The sequence below is a fragment of the Rutidosis leptorrhynchoides genome, chromosome 2 (genome assembly GCF_046630445.1).
Source record: "Rutidosis leptorrhynchoides isolate AG116_Rl617_1_P2 chromosome 2, CSIRO_AGI_Rlap_v1, whole genome shotgun sequence".
In the NCBI taxonomy this organism is placed as follows: Eukaryota; Viridiplantae; Streptophyta; class Magnoliopsida; order Asterales; family Asteraceae; genus Rutidosis; species Rutidosis leptorrhynchoides.
Window position 1 is genome coordinate 657239022 of NC_092334.1, and position 22487 is coordinate 657261508.

The following is a 22487-nucleotide window of genomic DNA, read 5'->3' on the forward strand; positions in this document are numbered from 1 at the left end:
TAAGTAAAAGAAAATCCTCAACCAACCGACCAAGGTTAATTATGCTCAATGGTGTTTCCGCCAAGGAAGCAAAATATTGGGAGGATTACCAATTCTCCGATGAATCGGATTCCGACGAGAATTCCGATGATGTTATAGAAATTACCCCAACTGAATTTAAAAAGGCAAAAGAAAATAATAAGGGAAAGGGCATAAAAATAGAGAAATCTAATTCCAACCCCGATGAACTTTATATGTATCGTCAACCCCCGAAGTCCTTAAGTTGTAACAATGACCCGGGAACCTCTAAACCACCAGGTTTTTCTAAACCAATGTGGATAACGACGGCTCGTATTAGGGGAACATCATATATCCCTAGAAACTTGGCAAAACGAACCAAAACCGAAGAAGAAGAAACAAGCGAGTCGGAATAAGATAGTTGTATTCGTGTGGTGTAATATAAGTAATATAGTGTGCTTATGCTTTATAATATATGTAAAAATTGCTTGTATTAATAAGTATTTTTTTTTATGAATCTAACTCTTGTCTATTTTACAGTATAAAAACACAAAATGGATAGACAACCCAATATTTTAAGAGACCTACCCGGAGACATGATTGATGAAATCTTGTCTAGAGTCGGTCAGAATTCTTCGGCAAAACTATTTAAGGCGAGATCAGTTTGTAAGACATTCGAAGAACGTTCCAAGAATGCCTTGGTTTATAAAAGGCTTTCGTTCGAAAGATGGGGGATATCACATTGGGAAATCCATAAGTTACGATGTGTTTACTTTGACGCATATATTGCAGGGAACCCAAATGCTATTTTACGCAATGGATTAAGAAATTATTTTGACTCAATATATCCGAATATTGGACTTCATCATTTAGAAAAAGCGGCTAACATGCAACATAAAGAAGCATGTTATGCTTACGGATTAGTAATGTTCGCTTCTCACCAAAGTGAGAACAAGAACATCGGGCTACAACTATTAAACAAAACGTTCCCACAAGTGACGGAGTCAGTAATTGGGGTAACAAATGAGGTTTTTAGATTGTTACGGGACTGTTGGACTTATGTAACCCTCGTCCCTTTGACGACGTTACAACACGCTGTCTTATCAACGGCCATAACGGTTATGTTCCACAAGACCAAGGATGGGAAGTAATCCTAGTAAAACCAGAATGCATGACTTGTTTCTGGACGTATGAATTATGTGTCTTTATTGCCTTTGCTGAATGACTTGTGTACTAGCTAGAATTATCTTCACAACCATCTTGTATCAAATTTATTGTGTGCTATATTTCATGCTATATGTAAAATAAGCGGTATTGTAAGTTTGTAAAATATTGTGTAAAAGTTTGAACGCGAAATATTATTATAATCAGTTTTTCATATAGAATTGTAGTAGTTGAATTGTATATTAGCTACTAAGTATGAACTTAACGGGTAGGTACTACCCGAATTTAAACTTATAAAACGCTAATATGAAGAAAAAGCTTTTATAAATGAGTTCATATTATGCTACGAAATACTATTAACTACTCTTAATATTCTGTATGATTAACTTGTTCCATTTGACTATTTTGAAGGAAATGGCACCGACTACTCGACACACCGTGAATATGAATGAAGAGGAATTCCGTACTTTTCTAGCTTCAAACATAGCCGCAGTACAGGCTGCGCTACATACCAACAATAACCTTGGATCTAGCAGTACAGGAAATCGTATAGGATGCACCTACAAAGAATTCACTGCCTACAAACCTTTGGAATTTGATGGAACCGAAGGACCGATCGGATTGAAACGGTGGACCGAGAAGGTCGAATCGGTGTTTGCCATAAGTAAGTGTACTGAAGAGGACAAAGTGAAGTACGCTACGCATACCTTTACAGGTTCTGCATTAACATGGTGGAATACCTATCTAGAGCAAGTGGGACAAGACGATGCGTACGCACTACCGTGGTCAGTATTCAAGCACTTGATGAACGAGAAGTACCGTCCCAGAACCGAGGTCAATAAGCTCAAGACAGAACTTAGAGGGTTACGAACCCAAGGATTTGATATTACCACGCACGAAAGACGATTCACAGAATTGTGCCTATTGTGTCCGGGAGCATTCAAAGATGAGGAAGAGAAGATCGACGCGTTTGTGAAAGGATTACCGGAAAGAATCCAAGAAGATATAAGTTCACACGAGCCCACCTCCATACAACAGGCATGTAGAATGGCTCACATACTAGTGAACCAGATTGAAGAAAGAATTAAAGAACAGACTGCTGAAGAGGCCAATGTGAAGCAAGTCAAAAGAAAGTGGGAGGAAAACGGTGATAAGAATCACCAATACAACAACAACAGCAATTACAACAATAATCGCAACAATTATCCCAACAATCGCAACATCAATCGCAACTACAACAAACGGCCCAACAACAACAACAACAACAACAACAACAACAACAACATCAACTACAACAATCATCCCAACAACAATAATAACCGCAACAACAACAACAATCAGAAGCAGCTATGCCAAAGGTGTGAAAAGTATCACACGGGGTTCTGCACCAAATTTTGCAACAAGTGTAAAAGAAATGGTCATAGCGCGGCGAAGTGTGAGGTCTATGGACCAGGGGTTAATAGAACGAAAGGAACAAATGGTGTCGGAACGAGTAATGGCAGAGCAAGTAGTGTCGGAGCAAGTTATGCCAATGTAGTTTGTTATAAATGTGGAAAACCGGGCCACATTATTAGAAATTGCCCGAACCAGGAGAACACGAATGGACAAGGCCGCGGAAGAGTTTTCAATATTAATGCGGCAGAGGCACAGGAAGACCCGGAGCTTGTTACGGGTACGTTTCTTATTGACAATAAATCTGCTTACGTTTTATTTGATTCGGGTGCGGATAGAAGCTATATGAGTAGAGATTTTTGTGCTAAATTAAGTTGTCCATTGACGCCTTTAGATAGTAAATTTTTACTCGAATTAGCAAATGGTAAATTAATTTCAGCAGATAATATATATCGGAATCGAGAAATTAAACTGGTTAGCGAAACATTTAAGATTGATTTGATACCTGTAGGGTTAGGGAGTTTTGATGTGATAATCGGTATGGACTGGTTGAAAGAAGTGAAAGCAGAGATCGTTTGTTACAAAAATGCAATTCGCATTATACGAGAAAAAGGAAAACCCTTAATGGTGTACGGAGAAAAGGGCAACACGAAGCTACATCTTATTAGTAATTTGAAGGCACAAAAACTAATAAGAAAAGGTTGCTATGCTGTTCTTGCACACGTCGAAAAAGTACAAACTGAAGAAAAGAGCATCAATGATGTTCCCATTGCAAAAGAATTTCCCAATGTATTTCCGAAAGAATTACCGGGATTACCCCCACATCGATCCGTTGAATTTCAAATAGATCTTGTACCAGGAGCTGCACCAATAGCTCGTGCTCCTTACAGACTCGCACCCAGCGAGATGAAAGAACTGCAAAGCCAATTACAAGAACTTTTAGAGCGTGGTTTCATTCGACCAAGCACATCACCGTGGGGAGCTCCTGTTTTGTTTGTCAAGAAGAAAGATGGTACATTCAGGTTGTGTATCGACTACCGAGAGTTGAACAAACTTACCATCAAGAACCGCTACCCACTACCAAGAATCGACGACTTATTTGATCAACTACAAGGCTCGTCTGTTTATTCAAAGATTGACTTACGTTCCGGGTATCATCAAATGCGGGTGAAAGAAGATGATATTCCAAAGACTGCTTTCAGAACACGTTACGGTCATTACGAGTTTATGGTCATGCCGTTTGGTTTAACTAATGCACCAGCTGTGTTCATGGAACTTATGAACCGAGTGTGTGGACCATACCTTGACAAGTTTGTCACTGTTTTCATTGATGACATACTTATTTACTCAAAGAATGACCAAGAACACGGTGAACATTTGAGAAAGGTGTTAGAAGTATTGAGGAAGGAAGAATTGTACGCTAAGTTTTCAAAGTGTGCATTTTGGTTGGAAGAAGTTCAATTCCTCGGTCACATAGTGAACAAAGAAGGTATTAAGGTGGATCTGGCAAAGATAGAAACTGTTGAAAAGTGGGAAACCCCGAAATCTCCGAAACACATACGCCAGTTTTTAGGACTAGCTGGTTACTACAGAAGGTTCACTTAAGACTTTTCCAGAATAGCAAAACCCTTGACTGCATTAACGCATAAAGGGAAGAAATTTGAATGGAATGATGAACAAGAGAAAGCGTTTCAGTTATTGAAGAAAAAGCTAACTACGGCACCTATATTGTCATTGCCTGAAGGGAATGTTGATTTTGTGATTTATTGTGACGTATCAAAGCAAGGTCTCGGTTGTGTATTAATGCAACGAACGAAGGTGATTGCTTATGCGTCTAGACAATTGAAGATTCATGAACAAAATTATACGACGCATGATTTAGAATTAGGTGCGGTTGTTTTTGCATTAAAGACTTGGAGGCACTACTTATATGGGGTCAAAAGTATTATATATACCGACCACAAAAGTCTTCAACACATATTTAATCAGAAACAACTGAATATGAGGCAGCGTAGGTGGATTGAATTGTTGAATGATTACGACTTTGAGATTCGTTACCACCCGGGGAAGGCAAATGTGGTAGCCGATGCCTTGAGCAGGAAGGACAGAGAACCCATTCAAGTAAAATCTATGAATATAATGATTCATAATAACCTTACTACTCAAATAAAGGAGGCGCAACAAGGAGTTTTAAAAGAGGGAAATTTAAAGGATGAAATACCCAAAGGATCGGAGAAGCATCTTAATATTCGGGAAGACGGAACCCGGTATAGGGCTGAAAGGATTTGGGTACCAAAATTTGGAGATATGAGAGAAATGGTACTTAGAGAAGCTCATAAAACCAGATACTCAATACATCCTGGAACGGGGAAGATGTACAAGGATCTCAAGAAACATTTTTGGTGGCCGAGTATGAAAGCCGATGTTGCTAAATACGTAGGAGAATGTTTGACGTGTTCTAAGGTCAAAGCTGAGCATCAGAAACCATCAGGTCTACTTCAACAACCCGAAATCCCGGAATGGAAATGGGAAAACATTACCATGGATTTCATCACTGCCAAGGACTGCAAGTGGTTTTGATACTATTTGGGTAATAGTTGATCGTCTCACCAAATCAGCACACTTCCTGCCAATAAGAGAAGATGACAAGATGGAGAAGTTAGCACGACTGTATTTGAAGGAAGTCGTCTCGAGACATGGAATACCAATCTCTATTATCTCTGATAGGGATGGCAGATTTATTTCAAGATTCTGGCAGACATTACAGCAAGCATTAGGAACTCATCTAGACATGAGTACTGCCTATCATCCACAAACTGATGGGCAGAGCGAAAGGACGATACAAACGCTTGAAGACATGCTACGAGCATATGTTATTGATTTCGGAAACAGTTGGGATCGACATCTACCGTTAGCAGAATTTTTCTACAACAACAGCTACCATTCAAGCATTGAGATGGCGCCGTTTGAAGCACTTTATGGTAGAAAGTGCAGGTCTCCGATTTTTTGGAGTGAAGTGGGGGATAGATAGATTACGGGTCCAGAGATTATACAAGAAACTACCGAGAAGATCATCCAAATTCAACAACGGTTGAAAACCGCCCAAAGTCGACAAAAGAGCTACGCTGACATTAAAAGAAAAGATATAGAATTTGAAATTGGAGAGATGGTCATGCTTAAAGTTGCACCTTGGAAAGGCGTTGTTCGATTTGGTAAACGAGGGAAATTAAATCCAAGGTATATTGGACCATTCAAGATTATTGAGCGTGTCGGACCAGTAGCTTACCGACTTGAGTTACCTCAACAACTCGCGACTGTACATAACACTTTCCACATCTCGAATTTGAAGAAATGTTTTGCTAAAGAAGATCTCACTATTCCGTTAGATGAAATCCAAATCAACGAAAAACTTCAATTCATCGAAGAACCCGTCGAAATAATGGATCGTGAGGTTAAAAGACTTAAGCAAAACAAGATACCAATTGTTAACGTTCGATGGAATGCTCGTAGAGGACCTGAGTTCACCTGGGAGCGTGAAGATCAGATGAAGAAGAAATACCCGCATCTATTTCCAGAAGATTCGTCAACACCTTCAACAGCTTAAAATTTCGGGACGAAATTTATTTAACGGGTAGGTACTGTAGTGACCCGAACTTTTCCATGTTTATATATATTAATTGAGATTGATATTTACATGATTAAATGTTTCCAACATGTTAAGCAATCAAACTTGTTAAGACTTGATTAATTGAAATATGTTTCATATAGACAATTGACCACCCAAGTTGACCGGTGATTCACGAACGTTAAAACTTGTAAAAACTATATGATGACATATATATGGATATATATATAGTTAACATGATACTATGATAATTAAACATATCATAAAGTATATTAACAATGAACTACGTATGTAAAAACAAGACTACTAACTTAATGATTTTTAAACGAGACATATATGTAACGATTATCGTTGTAAAGACATTTAATGTATATATATCATATTAAGAGATATTAATACATGATAATATCATGATAATATAATAATTTAAAATCTCATTTGATATTATAAACATTGGGTTAACAACATTTAACAAGATCGTTAACCTAAAGGTTTCAAAACAACACTTACATGTAACGACTAACGATGACTTAACGACTCAGTTAAAATGTATATACATGTAGTGTTTTAATATGTATTTATACACTTTTGAAAGACTTCAATACACTTATAAAAATACTTCTACTTAACAAAAATGCTTACAATTACATCCTCGTTCAGTTTCATCAACAATTCTACTCGTATGCACCCGTATTCGTACTCGTACAATACACAGCTTTTAGATGTATGTACTATTGGTATATACACTCCAATGATCAGCTCTTAGCAGCCCATGTGAGTCACCTAACACATGTGGGAACCATCATTTGGCAACTAGCATGAAATATCTCATAAAATTACAAAAATATGAGTAATCATTCATGACTTATTTACATGAAAACAAAATTACATATCCTTTATATCTAATCCATACACCAACGACCAAAAACACCTACAAACACTTTAATTCTTCAATTTTATTCATCTAATTGATCTCTCTCAAGTTCTATCTTCAAGTTCTAAGTGTTCTTCATAAATTCTACAAGTTCTAGTTACATAAAATCAAGAATACTTTCAAGTTTGCTAGCTCACTTCCAATCTTGTAAGGTGATCATCCAACCTCAAGAAATCTTTGTTTCTTACAGTAGGTTATCATTCTAATACAAGGTAATAATCATATTCAAACTTTGGTTCAATTTCTATAACTATAACAATCTTATTTCAAGTGATGATCTTACTTGAACTTGTTTTCGTGTCATGATTCTGCTTCAAGAACTTCGAGCCATCCAAGGATCCGTTGAAGCTAGATCCATTTTTCTATTTTCTAGTAGGTTTATCCAAGGAACTTAAGGTAGTAATGATGTTCATAACATCATTCAATTCATACATATAAAGCTATCTTATTCGAAGGTTTAAACTTGTAATCACTAGAACATAGTTTAGTTAATTCTAAAGTTGTTCGCAAACAAAAGTTAATCCTTCTAACTTGACTTTTAAAATCAACTAAACACATGTTCTATATCTATATGATATGCTAACTTAATGATTTAAAACCTGGAAACACGAAAAACACCGTAAAACCGGATTTACGCCGTCGTAGTAACACCGCGGGCTGTTTTGGGTTAGTTAATTAAAAACTATGATAAAATTTGATTTAAAAGTTGTTATTCTGAGAAAATGATTTTTATTATGAACATGAAACTATATCCAAAAATTATGGTTAAACTCAAAGTGGAAGTATGTTTTCTAAAATGGTCATCTAGACGTCGTTCTTTCGACTGAAATGACTACCTTTACAAAAATGACTTGTAACTTATTTTTCCGACTATAAACCTATACTTTTTCTGATTATATTCATAAAATAGAGTTCAATATGAAACCATAGCAATTTGATTCACCCAAAACGGATTTAAAATGAAGAAGTTATGGGTAAAACAAGATTGGATAATTTTTCTCATTTTAGCTACGTGAAAATTGGTAACAAATCTATTCCAACCATAACTTAATCAACTTGTATTATATATTATGTAATCTTGAGATACCATAGACACATATACAATGTTTCGACCTATCATGTCGACACATCTATATATATTTCGGAACAACCATAGACACTCTATATGTGAATGTTGGAGTTAGCTATACAGGGTTGAGGTTGATTCCAAAATATATATAGTTTGAGTTGTGATCAATACTGAGATACGTATACACTGGGTCGTGGATTGATTCAAGATAATATTTATCGATTTATTTCTGTATAACTAACTGTGGACAACTAGTTGTAGGTTACTAACGAGGACAGCTGACTTAATAAACTTAAAACATCAAAATATATTAAAAGTGTTGTAAATATATTTTGAACATACTTTGATATATATGTATATATTGTTATAGGTTCGTGAATCAACCAGTGGCTAAGTCTTACTTCCCGACGAAGTAAAAATCTGTGAAAGTGAGTTATAGTCCCACTTTTAAAATCTAATATTTTTGGGATGAGAATACATGCAGGTTTTATAAATGATTTACAAAATAGACACAAGTACGTGAAACTACATTCTATGGTTGAATTATCGAAATCGAATATGCCCCTTTTTATTAAGTCTGGTAATCTAAGAATTAGGAAACAGACACCCTAATTGATGCGAATCCTAAAGATAGATCTATTGGGCCTAACAAACCCCATCCAAAGTATCGGATGCTTTAGTACTTCGAAATTTATATCATATCCGAAGGGTGTCCCGGAATGATGGGGATATTCTTATATATGCATCTTGTTAATGTCGGTTACCAGGTGTTCACCATATGAATGATTTTTATCTCTATGTATGGGATGTGTATTGAAATATGAAATCTTGTGGTCTATTATTATGATTTGATATATATAGGTTAAACCTATAACTCACCAACATTTTTGTTGACGTTTTAAGCATGTTTATTCTCAGGTGATTATTAAGAGCTTTCGCTGTCGCATACTTAAATAAGGACGAGATTTGGAGTCCATGCTTGTATGATATTGTGTAAAAACTGCATTCAAGAAACTTATTTTGTTGCAACACATTTGTATTGTAAACCATTATGTAATGGTCGTGTGTAAACAGGATATTTTAGATTATCATTATTTGATAATCTACGTAAAGCTTTTTAAACCTTTATTGATGAAATAAAGGTTATGGTTTGTTTTAAAATGAATGCAGTCTTTCAAAAACGTCTCACATAGAGGTCAAAACCTCGCAACGAAATTAATTAATATGGAATGTTTTTAATCAATAAGAACGGGACATTTCATCACCGAGGCCAGGCAAGGTCAGGTTCATATGAGTTCACCTGAGGCTAGGCAAGGTTGAGTCCAAGTCTTACAGTCTTTTTAGTATAACATAGAAGAATGCATGTGTTGCATTTGGATAGTTATGCAGAGACATGATAGGAAGGACTATCGGTAGATTCTAGCCCGATCAGCTAGAGTCGTATGCTCGTACAAGCCGTCGATCCTTATATTGTCTTTGTTTAAATGTTTGTTGGTTGTAAGCATGTTAGCTGACTGTTCTATGATGGATTGTTTAAGCTTATTCTGTAGATAGATTCCATTCACTTAGCAGTGTGCTAATCCCCCATATTTCTCCCCCTGCAGGTTTAGGTACTGCTGATGAGATCAGGCTGTACGGTAGAAGACTTGTTTTACTTGCAACTCTGATGTGGACTTTTGTAACCGTGTTTGTAATAACGTAACACCGTTTGTGAAATTTAAACTTAATTAAGTGGTTTTTGTACTGATGTAATTAAGGTTGTGATTTTACTAAGTAAGATTTCCGCTGTGTTATAAAAAAAATGGTCAGCGTTACATGTATAGTGACTTATTACCGTTGGTGCATCATAAATTGTCGTGAGGATACGGAAATTTTAACAGGGGGAGAGTTTTCTGACATTCCAAAATTTTAAGTTAAGTATTTTGTTAGAAGGACTGGTATTGAAAAGTCATGTATGTTGAGATTACTTAGTGTGAAGGACAACCTAAGCTAAGTAATGATGGGTAAGGACTTAAGTTGCCAACTTATGGAAGTTAATATATACATAAAGTAGTTAGAGATTCTAGTTCATTTGAGAAGCTTGGAGAAAATAGAGAGCAGGAAGGAAGATCGAGGCGGATGGACAAGAAAACCTAGGGTTTTTACAAAATTAAGTGGATTGATCTCATTAAAGCAGGGATTTGAGCATAAAAGAGTGTTAGTAATTTAAGAGAAGTAATAAAACCATCATCAATATCCTTATTCATCAATTTCAAGCTAAGGCTCTTCAGAGAAACTTTGAGGTAAGGCTTGTATGTATGCATGGAATTAGTTAATGCTAATGATTAGATTATGTTTAGTTATCATTTTTAAAGTATAAATATATGTCATGTGTAAGCCAAATTCAGATTTAAGAATTGGTGAGTTTGTAAAAGTGATTTTTGAAGGAATTTGATGATGAGATATTGATTTAAAGCAAGTTTTTGGTTAGGTTATGTATAAATACGAATTTGTAGGTTGCTAGGGTTATGATTCTTGTTAAAAAGGTAATGGAATCTGTAAGTAACTAGAGGAGGGGTGAATAGTTACTTAGTGGTTTCTTAAAACTTTTTCAAAATCTTTAACGATCAAAACATAAGTTTTAAGTGTGGAAGCATTTGTGTTTGTTAATGCAAGTATGTAAAGAATGTAAGTGCACAAACACAAGGATTTATAGTGGTTCGGGTGGATGTTAACTAATCCACCTTAATCCACTCCCCAATTCTACGAATTGAGACTTTTCTTCACTATGATACCCCAAACCCGGTGGAGTGTCCGGATACAACACTAGCTCCTCGATAAGCCACTACTTATGAACCCTTACATTCCTTTGAAGAATTCACAAACACAAAATGCTCTTACCACAAGATCCTAATGCTCTAGCCTAGTGAAATCACAACTACCTTCTAGATCCCTTTAAGAAGATAGCTTACAAGTAAACTTATAGCTAAGCTTACAATCACTCATAGTTCTTTAATAGGTCACACCAACTTAATTCCCAATGGAATTGATCAACTTCCTAGATCCCTTTAAGGAAGTTGAATCATTAAGCAAGATGGTGTTTTCTATCATAAGAATTATCTAACTTCCTTGACCCCCTAAGGAAGTGTCTTACAAAGTAAACTTAAAGATAAAAATGATAAGTACAAAGTTTACATTTCAATTCTACTTAGTGTAAGTAGAATCTCTCTTTCTCTCTTATAATCTCTCCATAGATATGTGCTTGAGGCTTGGGAGATCAGTAGATATGACTTTGAAAGAATGTTGGAAAGAGGTGGTCTTCTAGTTTGGCAAAGTGGTGTATTTATATTTCAAGAAAATATTGACAGACAAAACTGCGGTCGAACCACGGTCGACCTTGCAGGCAGCCGTACAACTTCTGTCAGCATTTCAACATATCCGTTGGAGCTCTTTTTTCTTTAAATTTTTGGCTTCTTTACCTAATATAGAGCCTTCAAAATATGCTTAATACACCTAGAAGTTAACTCCATTACCCCTTTGATCTTGGACATATGCATGGAGGTTGACATGTGCTAGCTAGAGAGGAAAGTCCAATGCCCTTGAAAGGTAAATGCTGAAATCTTGTCCCTTGACAACCCACAAAGCTCCAAAAACAATAACCCATGAATCTTACACTTTGTCAATACTTGGATGGAAGTATCATACTTCTTTGGTTGCTTGCAACAAGTTAATTTTGACTAGTTTGATTATAATGAAGAATCCTTTAACTAGTTGCTTTAATCATCCTTTGACAAACCACAAGCCTCCAAAACTTCACTAACCCATTTTAATAGCTTGTCATCTTCTTAATGGAAGTGTCTTGCTCTTTAGAACATACTTGCATCTTGATTGAACTAGTTTGATTCTAGTTGGAGCTTAAATGAACCTTGTTACAACCTTGACTAGCTTGAATTTAATTAAAACTTACATACATACAAATGGTACTTAAAAGTAATGGGAGGGCACCTCTTTAATTGAGACTTTGATGACCATTATTAGTATGTATTTAAATGATATTTTGTAACACTTGAAAAGTAAAACACTTTTGTGTTGAATCTTATTTGAGCTTAAAATGTCATTAAGATGTCGTTAGGTGTGATTAGCAAAAATTAACATCTTTTGGTTCAAAACTCCTTTGAAATCAAAGAAGGCAACTATTATAAGTATGTTTAAAAAGGTTTTGTAAATTATAGATGCCTCAAAATGGTCTATCTTAAAGTGGATGAATTTGGTTACAGAGAAAACTGCGGTCGATCCACGGTCGGCCGTGAGGTTGACCGTAGGTCAACAGTTTTGTAAAATGGTGCAGCCATTGGAACAGGACATCTACGGTCAGATCCGCGGTCGACCGTGGTGCAGCCGCATAGCAGTTTTACCAAGTTAATTATTTATGTATTGGTCTTTTGCTAGAGATATTGTAGGCTTATGAACTCATGTCGTCTTACATATGATTAAGCACTTATCTCTTTTATGTCATCATCAAAACAAAGTGATTAACTTTTGAATATTATAATTGAATTCTTAACCAACAGAATCAAGTTTAGTAAAAGATGATGAAATTTTGTAAAGAACAACTTATGCACACCAAGTGTTTGATGAATTGCTTGAATGAAGAAAATGTCATTTTGACTAACTAATTGATTTTAAAAGGGTTTATATCATTTTGAAAAGTAAATTTTAGAAAGAAAGTGTTAATAGTTATGAAAGAAAGTTGAACTTGAGATAAGGAAAGCAAAGCTTAACATGTAAATGTGTTGGTTGTATGAGTTCAAGTAAGATATATGATTTTGAAAGATTTGGAGATGAATGGAGTATGATGATATGTAAAAAGGCTTATGAATGTGTTGGGAGAAGTAATTAAAACTAAATATGTAAGGAAAAATTATATGAGAAATAATGATGATTATGAAAGGTAAGAAATGGGATAAGAGAAAAGATAGAATATATGATGTTAATTAGTTAAGTTAACTTAGTAATTATCAATTGATGTATATGAATTAATGAAGATCGACATGATTATAGGTGCCAGTCAAGGAGAGGAAGCTAAAAGTGGTCAAGGAAGTGCTTTAGAGCAAGGTGAGTTTATAGGGGGTAACTTGGGCGGGTCAAGATTGGTTTAGTACTCCCATATTGCATCCGTGCAAGAGGGTGACGACTTAGTCCTCTAGATGGTTAGCTTAGATTCGACTATTATCCTTGCCTAATAGTGGTGTCTATGGTTTGATGATTAGCTTAGACGCGACTATTAGGCTTTCCTAATAGCGGGGTCTATGGTAGGATGACTAGCTTAGACATAAGGCTTTCCTAATAGTTGTGTCTATGGATGATAATTAGTTTAGACATGGTTATTAGGCTTGCCTAATAATTGTGTCTATGGTTTGATGTTAGCTTAGACATCTTGTTGTGTCCATGTACGTATGTATATATGATTGTTCCTAGCATAGACACGATCACTAGGACGCTCCTAGTGAGTTGTGTCTATGGAATGTTAAGATCGGATCCGATATATATATATATATATATATATATATATATATATATATATATATATATATATATATATATATATATATGCAAACCTCTGGTTGAAAGGTTACGCAAGCGATTATGTTTATGTTATGTAATGTTCTCCATTTTACTTGCCTATAACTCACTAAACATGTAGCTTACCCCCTTTTATGTTGTTATGTTTAAATTGGTTCTAAAGGACATCGAGAAGATAAGGAACCGGCTAAGGATTAGTGGAGCATTGGAAAATTAGTAAGTGGTATGCAAGTCTCTTTTGAATCTAGCTCATAGATAACCGCTTTGATAATGCCTTGAGTCAAATTATGTATTTTATAAATTATTTTTGAATTGATTTTATGGGACCAAATACTTGTGTTTGTAGTTGTAATGTTGAAAATGGTCAAGAGTTTGATGGTGTCAATTGCTTATGTTGAACGCTAAAAAATGTTGAATGGTGATTTATGATTTGATTTATGAATGATTATAATGTTTGGAAATTTTGAAGTTGTTCATGTAGTTTATCACTATTAAGTCTAAATGGGTTCGGTGTCATATTGGGCAGAATGAGGTCTAAGATAGTCTACCCATCGGGTAAGATGTGTTTTTATTCCTCTTAGAGTTTAGGGTTTAGGGTTTAGGGTTTAAGGTTTGGTGTTTTGGGTTTATTCCATAAACCCAAAACACCAAACCCTAAACCCTAAACTCTAAACCGTTCGTGTTAAAAACTCAATCTAAATCCTAAATCTAAACCCTAAACCCTAAATTTCTAAACCCTAATATCTAAACCCTATCAACTGTAATATCTAAACCCTAATATCTAAACTCCAATAGCTAAAACCTCAACATACGCTCAAAAAACACGATAATTGTTATATATTACTTCTTCGAGCATTTTCCCGCCAAAATAAAAACATTTATCACAAAGTGTCTCTACTAAATGTTCATATTTTCATCCCATCTATAATGTTCGTGAACAAAGTTTTTTCAAAAAACGAAAAAAAAAGTTTTTACTTCCCCCCGCTTCCCCCGATTGGTTACTTCCTTCTTGATCATACCACTATATATATGTATATGTATATGTGTATATATATATATATATATATATATATATATATATATATATATATATATATATATATATATATATATATATATATATATATATATATATATATTCTATCAATAAAATAAGTAACACACAAACAAACAACAACATAGTCTAATACATTCGTTTATCGAACAAAAAAAAAGTTTTGCTTCCCCCCGCTTCCCCCCGATTGGTTACTTCCCTCTTGATCCTACCACTATATATATATATATATATATATATATATATATATATATATATATATTCTATCAATAAAATAAGTAACACACAAACAAATAACAACATAGTCTAATACATTCGTTTGGAAACTCATCCTTAATTCTTATGAAAATGGAGGTTTAAATGTGGTGAGTCTTTCCTCTCTTAATCTCTCTCTTATATACAAATGGCGTTGGAGGTTCTTGCAAAATAAAGATGCTTTATGGGCAAGTCATCACGGCTATTCATGGAAGTAGAGGTGGTGATATCATTTTCTCGAGCAGGTACTCTAATGGTACATGGGCTTCTATATGTCGATGCGTTAATATGATTCATTCCTCTAACCTTATTCAGCCTTCATTGATGCACATTAAACTGGGAAATAGTTCTCTCACTAGTTTTTGGTATGATCCGTGGATAGACGGTACTCCTCTCGCCTTGAAATTTCCCCGCCTCCTAGCTTTGGAAGATAATAAGTTTGATACAGTGGCTGATCGACATCCAAACGGCTCATGGTTATGGTTTTGGAGGCGCGATCCTCGTGGTGGTATAGAGTTGTCTAACTTTAATTCTTTGTTGGATATTCTAGCTATGACTTCTTTATCTAATAATGTTGATACTTGGACTTGGGATGGTGATTCTTCATGTGGGAATTCTGTTGCAGCAGCTAGAAGACTCATTGACTTACATTCAATTGCTCCTTTTTCTTGTCCCACTAATTGGTTATCATTATATCCTTCAAAGGTTAACATTTTTATTTGGCGCCTTCGAATGAATCGTCTTGCTACAAAAGATAATCTTGAGAGGAAAGGTATCGATCTTCCAAATTATTTATGTGTATGGTGCAACGTGCAGAATGAATCAGTGCATCATGTTTTTGTTTCATGTGTCATCAGCAAACAAATTTGGTCATACTTGGGATCATGGATCAATTTTAATCTCCCATCCTGGAACAATTTGGAAGAGCTATGGATCTGGATGGACAATCTTTCGGTTCATGAGAAGAAAAAGATTGTCGTGAGAAGCATTTTTTATTCGGTTCTCTGGAACATATGGCGTCTTAGAAACAGTTACGTCTTCAACGACCCTACTTTTCGGATTTCGCATGTCTTGGACAATATCATTGTTACATCTTTTTTTTTTGGATTTTTTCTTGATACAAAAAATCTAGGATTAATTGGTCCATTTGGTTGCAAAATCCTTTGAACTCTTTGTAAAATTTTGTATTTCTCTAGCGATTTGCTAGTTGTTTTATATAATTCTTCTGCCGTTCGAAAAAAAAAAAATGTTTTACACCAAGATTTCACTTTCGAGTTGACTTCAAACTTATATATCTACTTCATTGCCAGCTTGCTAATTACATTATCATCAAAGCTTAATTATTTGATTAGTAGAAAACTTTAAATCTTTAATAATTAAGCTTTGTAGTTTAGTACGCCATTCAAATATAAATGTTCCAATTAAGAGGTAATAATAATTAAACAACTAGATTAGGTTGTTTGGAAATATGCACAATGGAGGATAATTGGTTTTATCGTAATTTATCAATCAATCAATCAATCAACAACAAAGAATCATTTATACGAACTTTCAGTAATAATGAAAACAAAATTATCGTTTATAGGAATGCATGAGTAACTTGAAAGGGACAATTGAACAACTAACTGAAATTATTCAATCACAAAACAAAGGAGACAACCAGGGTTTTTTTTTTTTTTTTTTTTTTTTTTTGAAAAGCAAGAAGTTATGTGTATATATTTATAATCGAGTGTACAAGGATGAAGACAACAGAAATATAAAAACAGAAGCTACACTACCATGACTATACAATGTCCTTATGAATGTAGTGCAAAGTAAAAGACACAGTAGGCGAAGTTATTGACTGCAGTTCTATCATAAGTGATAATTGTACACAAGGGGTTCACTTGAAAATCAAGTTGAGTTAGGAGGAACGAGCCGTGCTGATCGGGCAGCGACAAAGCAACGTTACAGATAACTCGATTGCCTTGTGAATCAGACCCAAATATGAGCAGAAGTTGCAGCCACGAGTATGCGATTGAGTGTGAAAATTAACCAACTCCCGTTCTAGTAACAAAGCTTTCCGGGTTAATTAACCATTGATGCCAAGATAGTTGTGCTTTTTTCTGTCTTTTCGATATCCACTTGAAGCTTTGAGCTTGAATTTCGGAGATGATTAGAGCCGGTGTCCAAGTCTTATTTTGGAAAACTTTCAAGTTTCGGTACTTCCAAATGGTGTAGCCGCAGGCCCATTTTGTAGCCTTCCATATTGTTTTGCCTGTTGCGGAGTTAGCGAAGGTTTGGCATTCAGTGAAAGCATCATCCAGACTACCAAAAGAAAGTGAGCTTTTATTCCACCAATCCAATACGAGTTGCCAAATCTGTGCAACTAGTGGACAAGTGATGAGAATGTGGGCTGCAGATTCTTCGTGTGTTTGGCAAAGCGGGCATAGAGTCGAGTCAAGGTCGATGCCGCGCTTGTCAAGTTCCGTACGAGTCGGTAGTGTCCCAAGTTTGGCTCTCCAAATAAAAATAGCGATCTTCATGGGCAAGGCTGAGTTGGTTTCAGTTTTTATGTGTAGGGTTGGGGGAGCGTATTTAGCTTTATCGATCAGAAGGGCGAGTGTTTTAGTCTTGAAACACCCGCTAGCGTCGAGGTTCCATTTCCATGAATCAGGATTATCTTTTAGAACAATAGGTGAGATTAGCGTTGCGAGATTTTTGAGTTCAGAAGCAGCCCTGCCACGAGGCGGTCTGCCCCAATTCCAGAGTTCCACATTTGTACCGTCACTGCTGTTTAGCCTATTCGCGATTGTTACAAATTTTTCTGTTTCGAGAGCAAACAGTCTTTTGAAAGTGTCACACAGAGGTGCGCTGTTTATCCATTTATCTTTCCAGAATAGCGTGTCCTCTCCATTGTCGATTGTTCTTGTCCATGAATTCGTGAAGTTGACTCCAATGCTATCAATGTCACTTCCTGTTTTGACAGGTTACTTTTGACATATATTTATATTTCAATTTTACTAATACTGATATATTCCTTAAGTTCAACTTATTTGACATTGTTTAATTGCAGGATGTTATGAAGCATGACATACAACGTGGTATCACATTCTTGCATCAAATACATATACAAAATTGCTATTAATGATTTACAAAAAAACATATATTTTCGTACTTTACCAATTACTAATTCATGCTTGACTATATTCCAAAAACAGATCCTATTAACTTTGCAGAGATATACGATTCATGGTTCAAGGAACATGATCAATTGGTTATACGCCTTCATAAAACATTGATGGCGCAATGCACTGGCGAAGATATTGATGCTATAAACAACACTGTCTTTCAACATTATGAACAACTATCACTTCTGAAAAGTAATGCAGCAAAAATCAATGTATCGAGTATCTTTTTCGGTTCGTGGATGTCACATGTAGAACAATTTCTCACGTGGATTGGTGGTTTTAGACCCTCAAATATAGTCAAAGTAAGCAATTACTTACCAAAACAGTTTTTTGTATTTATATTTATATACATAATATTCAACACATGTTCTTACGTATGGTTTTGAATTTCAGTTAATAATTAACCATGTAGAACTCAGCAAACAACAAACTGACAAGATGGTTATGTTGCAATCAACTTTCTTACAACAAGAAATGAACATTACTACTGACATCGAAAATTTGGAAGATAATCTTGCTAATTCTTTTGTTGGCAAAACTTTTGTTGATAAAGGAGACTTTTCAGCTATGAACAATTTCTCTAATGAAATGTCAGAAAATCTCGGAAAATTGACTGTTCTCAACAGCTTTTGTGATCAGGTTAACTATCATTTACTTTGATATTTAAACATTTGGTTCCAATATACTAAAGCTTTATAATAAACATTTGTACACATTCATAACAAACAGGCAGAAGACTTGTGGATTTCTACCATTAAGAAGATGTAAAATATACTCACCATACGTCAAAGAGCGATGGCATTAATCACACTACACAACTACCAAAAAAGATTGGTTTCATTTAATCATCAATGGGAAGCAGTACCAATATAATACTATTAGTTACTTTATTTTTTCGCTATACTACAAACTTCATTTATGGTCAAAAATGGACAATATCTTCAACATTGTATTTGGAACTATTGTCAACATTTATTATTCCAGATTATTTTGAGTTTTAATTATTATATAACTCGATCGTATGATAATTATACCAGCTAAACTTTCTTTTCAAAATTGTTTTTTAAATCAACCCGCGAAGTCGCGGGTCTTTAACTTGTAAATTAAGTAAAACAAAGGAGTAAGTGTTAAAAATGTAGTGTGTACAAAACAAGATTGACGGTCATTACGTGGATGTAACTATTAAATTTTAGTTCGTTTGGGTGTGAATAAGCAATGCTCGTTTAAAATTTACGGAGCTTGAATGGGTGGATTCGAGCTTAATATCTTAAGTTCGAGCTCGGCTCAATTGACATTATACAAGTTTGAGCTCTGCTCGAGCTCGATTCGTTTATTACATAATTATTTTCTTATTATTATTATTTAATTAATTAATTATATTACATATTTATTTTTGTACATTTTTTACCGGTATATAATAAGATTTACTAATAATATTTTAACTTATAAATGTATAATATAGTTATTATTATATAATTATTTTTTTTAACGGCGAATTTGCATCAGCGGATCATTTATTTCAACGACCCTCATCATTTGCACCCACACACGCTAGAAGGAAACTCCTACCCGGGTTGCTTGGCAACTAATCACGGGACCGGGGTTGCTTGGCAACTAATCGCAGGAAATTGGAGAGAAAACCTTCCGCCCCCAGGAATTGAACCCGGGTTGCTTGGCAACTAATCGCGGGCCCTTCCACACTGAGGCTTGATACCGTTGAAGCAATCGTTCGTTGGTTATGTAATTATTTATTATATTGCTATAAAAATATAATTTAGTTTATGTAAATGAAAATCTCGTTTAGGCTCGCGAGCTTGTTCGAGTTCGATATATAAAGCTCGAGATCAGGCTCATTTACTCGAGATATGAAGTTCAACCTCAGATTTGAGATATGAAGTTCAACCTCGGGCTCGAGATCGTTTAAGCAATTTTTCAAACTACCCTGTCGACACGTAATGGCAATAGCAAGATATTTCAATCTACGAGATGTTATTGGTCATGTTGAGAGGTATTTCACCATTGAGACTTACCGATTTCATACGAATAGTTTATTTACCTACTAGACCATAATTTTTAATGTCCAGATCTAGGGAATCTTCAAACTATCAATGGAATAATACTTACCAAAAGACAAGCTGGTAGGCAAAGGGGACTGATATCGCGTAAAAAGTCATGTTTTACCAATGATATCTACTTAGATTTCACATGAAATCAAGCAAAATACTTCTATAAACGCACTAATCCACTAAGTTTTGCTAAACAAGATATTAAAAATACAAATCACGGAAAAGCCGGAAAAAGAACCAAAATTGGGGTTTTCTGGCCCTAATCTCAAGAAATGCCCTAAAAGACCATCACGAAAGCTCAACCTAGGCTGCCAACACATTTTTACGAGACGTATAAGAAGATCTACCAATGAACTAGAAGCTTATCTAATTCATATACGAAGATCGAGAAGTTCCAAGACTTACACTAAAAACATACACAAATTCCTAATCATATACATCAAATGCAACCGCCAGGAATATCAAGAAGTGATTCAGGGGATTGCGTGACACTATTAAAAGTCTAAGGAACCCCAAGAAGGTGCATCTACTGAACTTCCATCCAAAACGAGAACCGATATTCAACAACACACTATCAAAAACCAGTACACGACAACAACGAAAGCACCAGACTACAAACTGGCGACTCAAAGGCAGTTTGTCAGAAAAAGCTGGTGACTTGACAGCAAACTGGCGACTCCAGTTACTCAAACTGGAGACCCGGTTCGCAAACTGGCGACCGGTTAGGAAACTGGTGACCCGGTTAAAATCTAGTTACGCAAATTGGCGACTCAGTTACACAAACTAGCAACCCAGGCTACAAATTGGCGAACCGAGCTACAATCTCGCAACCCGAACCCACCAAAAAGGCAAACTGACAACCCGAAAACACAATGGCGACCCGTGCCCACCAAACTAAAGACCCGAAAGCAAACTGGCGACTCACGGATTACAAACTGGTGACTCGCATGCAAACTGGCGACCGGATCAGCAAACTGGCGACCCGGGCCTTGCAAACTGGCAACCCAGAGCAAAAATGACGAGCCATTTCACCAATAAATAGAGTACCTCGAACGTTCATTTCACTCATTCTGAGTAGTTCCATTTCCAAAGTAATCTCTTACAACACTTTCACTCAAAGCTTAGGCTAGTTTACTACAAATTAGTGTAGGTTTTGTATCTTTAAGAAGCTGTCGATACTTCATAAAGTTGGGATGGAACTCAATCTTATGTAATATTTGTCTATGAATAATACATAAGTGAATCACCGCGATAACAAGGATTGCAAGATCGTTTAGGTCATTAAAAGCCAAATTATAGTTGTACACGTCATTAGTACGGTAACATCTATCTTTATATGTATATAATTATTAGTTGTGTTATTATAATAATTATACTTTATCGTTATCGTATTTTGATTACTAATATACCTGTAATATTCACCTCGTAAGCTGCTGAATATTACACTATCTATCAAAAAAATAAAATCTTAGTACATTTTCTTTAATTAAAAACTATAAATCTCTTAAAAACTCCTAGGAATTACTTTATATATAGTTAACCTTGGCCAACTAAAATACTAGTTTACGGATTACCCTTTCCAACTGTTTGTATGGTTAACAGTTTAGTTAATCTTAAACGTCAAAACTTTAAATTTTATAAACTCGTTAACTATCTTTGTTTACATCTCTATGAGATTGAAGTAAGTATACGTGACATATAATCACGAAAATGCATGGCTGACCATAGTGGTTGAGACAAACAACTTGATTAAAAAGAAGGTTTTTAGTTTTCGTTAATAGGTCCATAGAAAAGGTTCAAACATTGCACTCGATTAAATTCAATGTCTAATAAAGAACTTTACAACAATCGTTAAATATATTTTAAAGTAATCCGTGTGTTTTCTTAAAGAATTTACTAAAATCTTGTCGCTAAGAAAAACTGTAATATTAAATGGGTCTCAGTCTCATTCGGATAGCCTAAGTATAGGTCGTTAGTGTCATCTGTTGGAAGGTGCGACACTCGGGACATGTAAGATACCCTACATTAGAATCACCCTTGGCTTAAAGATTACCAGTAATATTCTTAATTGAAACCGGGCTAATTAAGGATGGCTTTAAATTTACAACAAGTTTTAATATACAATTTATGAAATCACCATCATTTTATTATCGATATCCATGAAAACGTAATCTATAAAAGTTTGATAGATAGAACTAT

The 22487-nt window shown here is 35.2% G+C and overlaps 2 protein-coding genes across 2 annotated transcripts; one reads left to right on the plus strand and one right to left on the minus strand.

Moving 5' to 3' along the window:
- The first annotated feature begins 15229 nt into the window (after window positions 1-15229).
- LOC139890185 (uncharacterized) lies at window positions 15230-16219 on the plus strand. The gene has a single exon (XM_071873082.1). The coding sequence runs from the start codon at window positions 15230-15232 to the stop codon at window positions 16217-16219; it is 990 nt and encodes a 329-aa protein (XP_071729183.1).
- An 863-nt stretch (window positions 16220-17082) lies between these two features.
- On the minus strand, window positions 17083-17577 carry LOC139890186 (uncharacterized). Its single transcript, XM_071873083.1, has one exon. It carries the CDS (start codon window positions 17575-17577, stop codon window positions 17083-17085), a length of 495 nt encoding a protein of 164 aa, XP_071729184.1.
- Between the last annotated feature and the right edge of the window lie 4910 nt (window positions 17578-22487).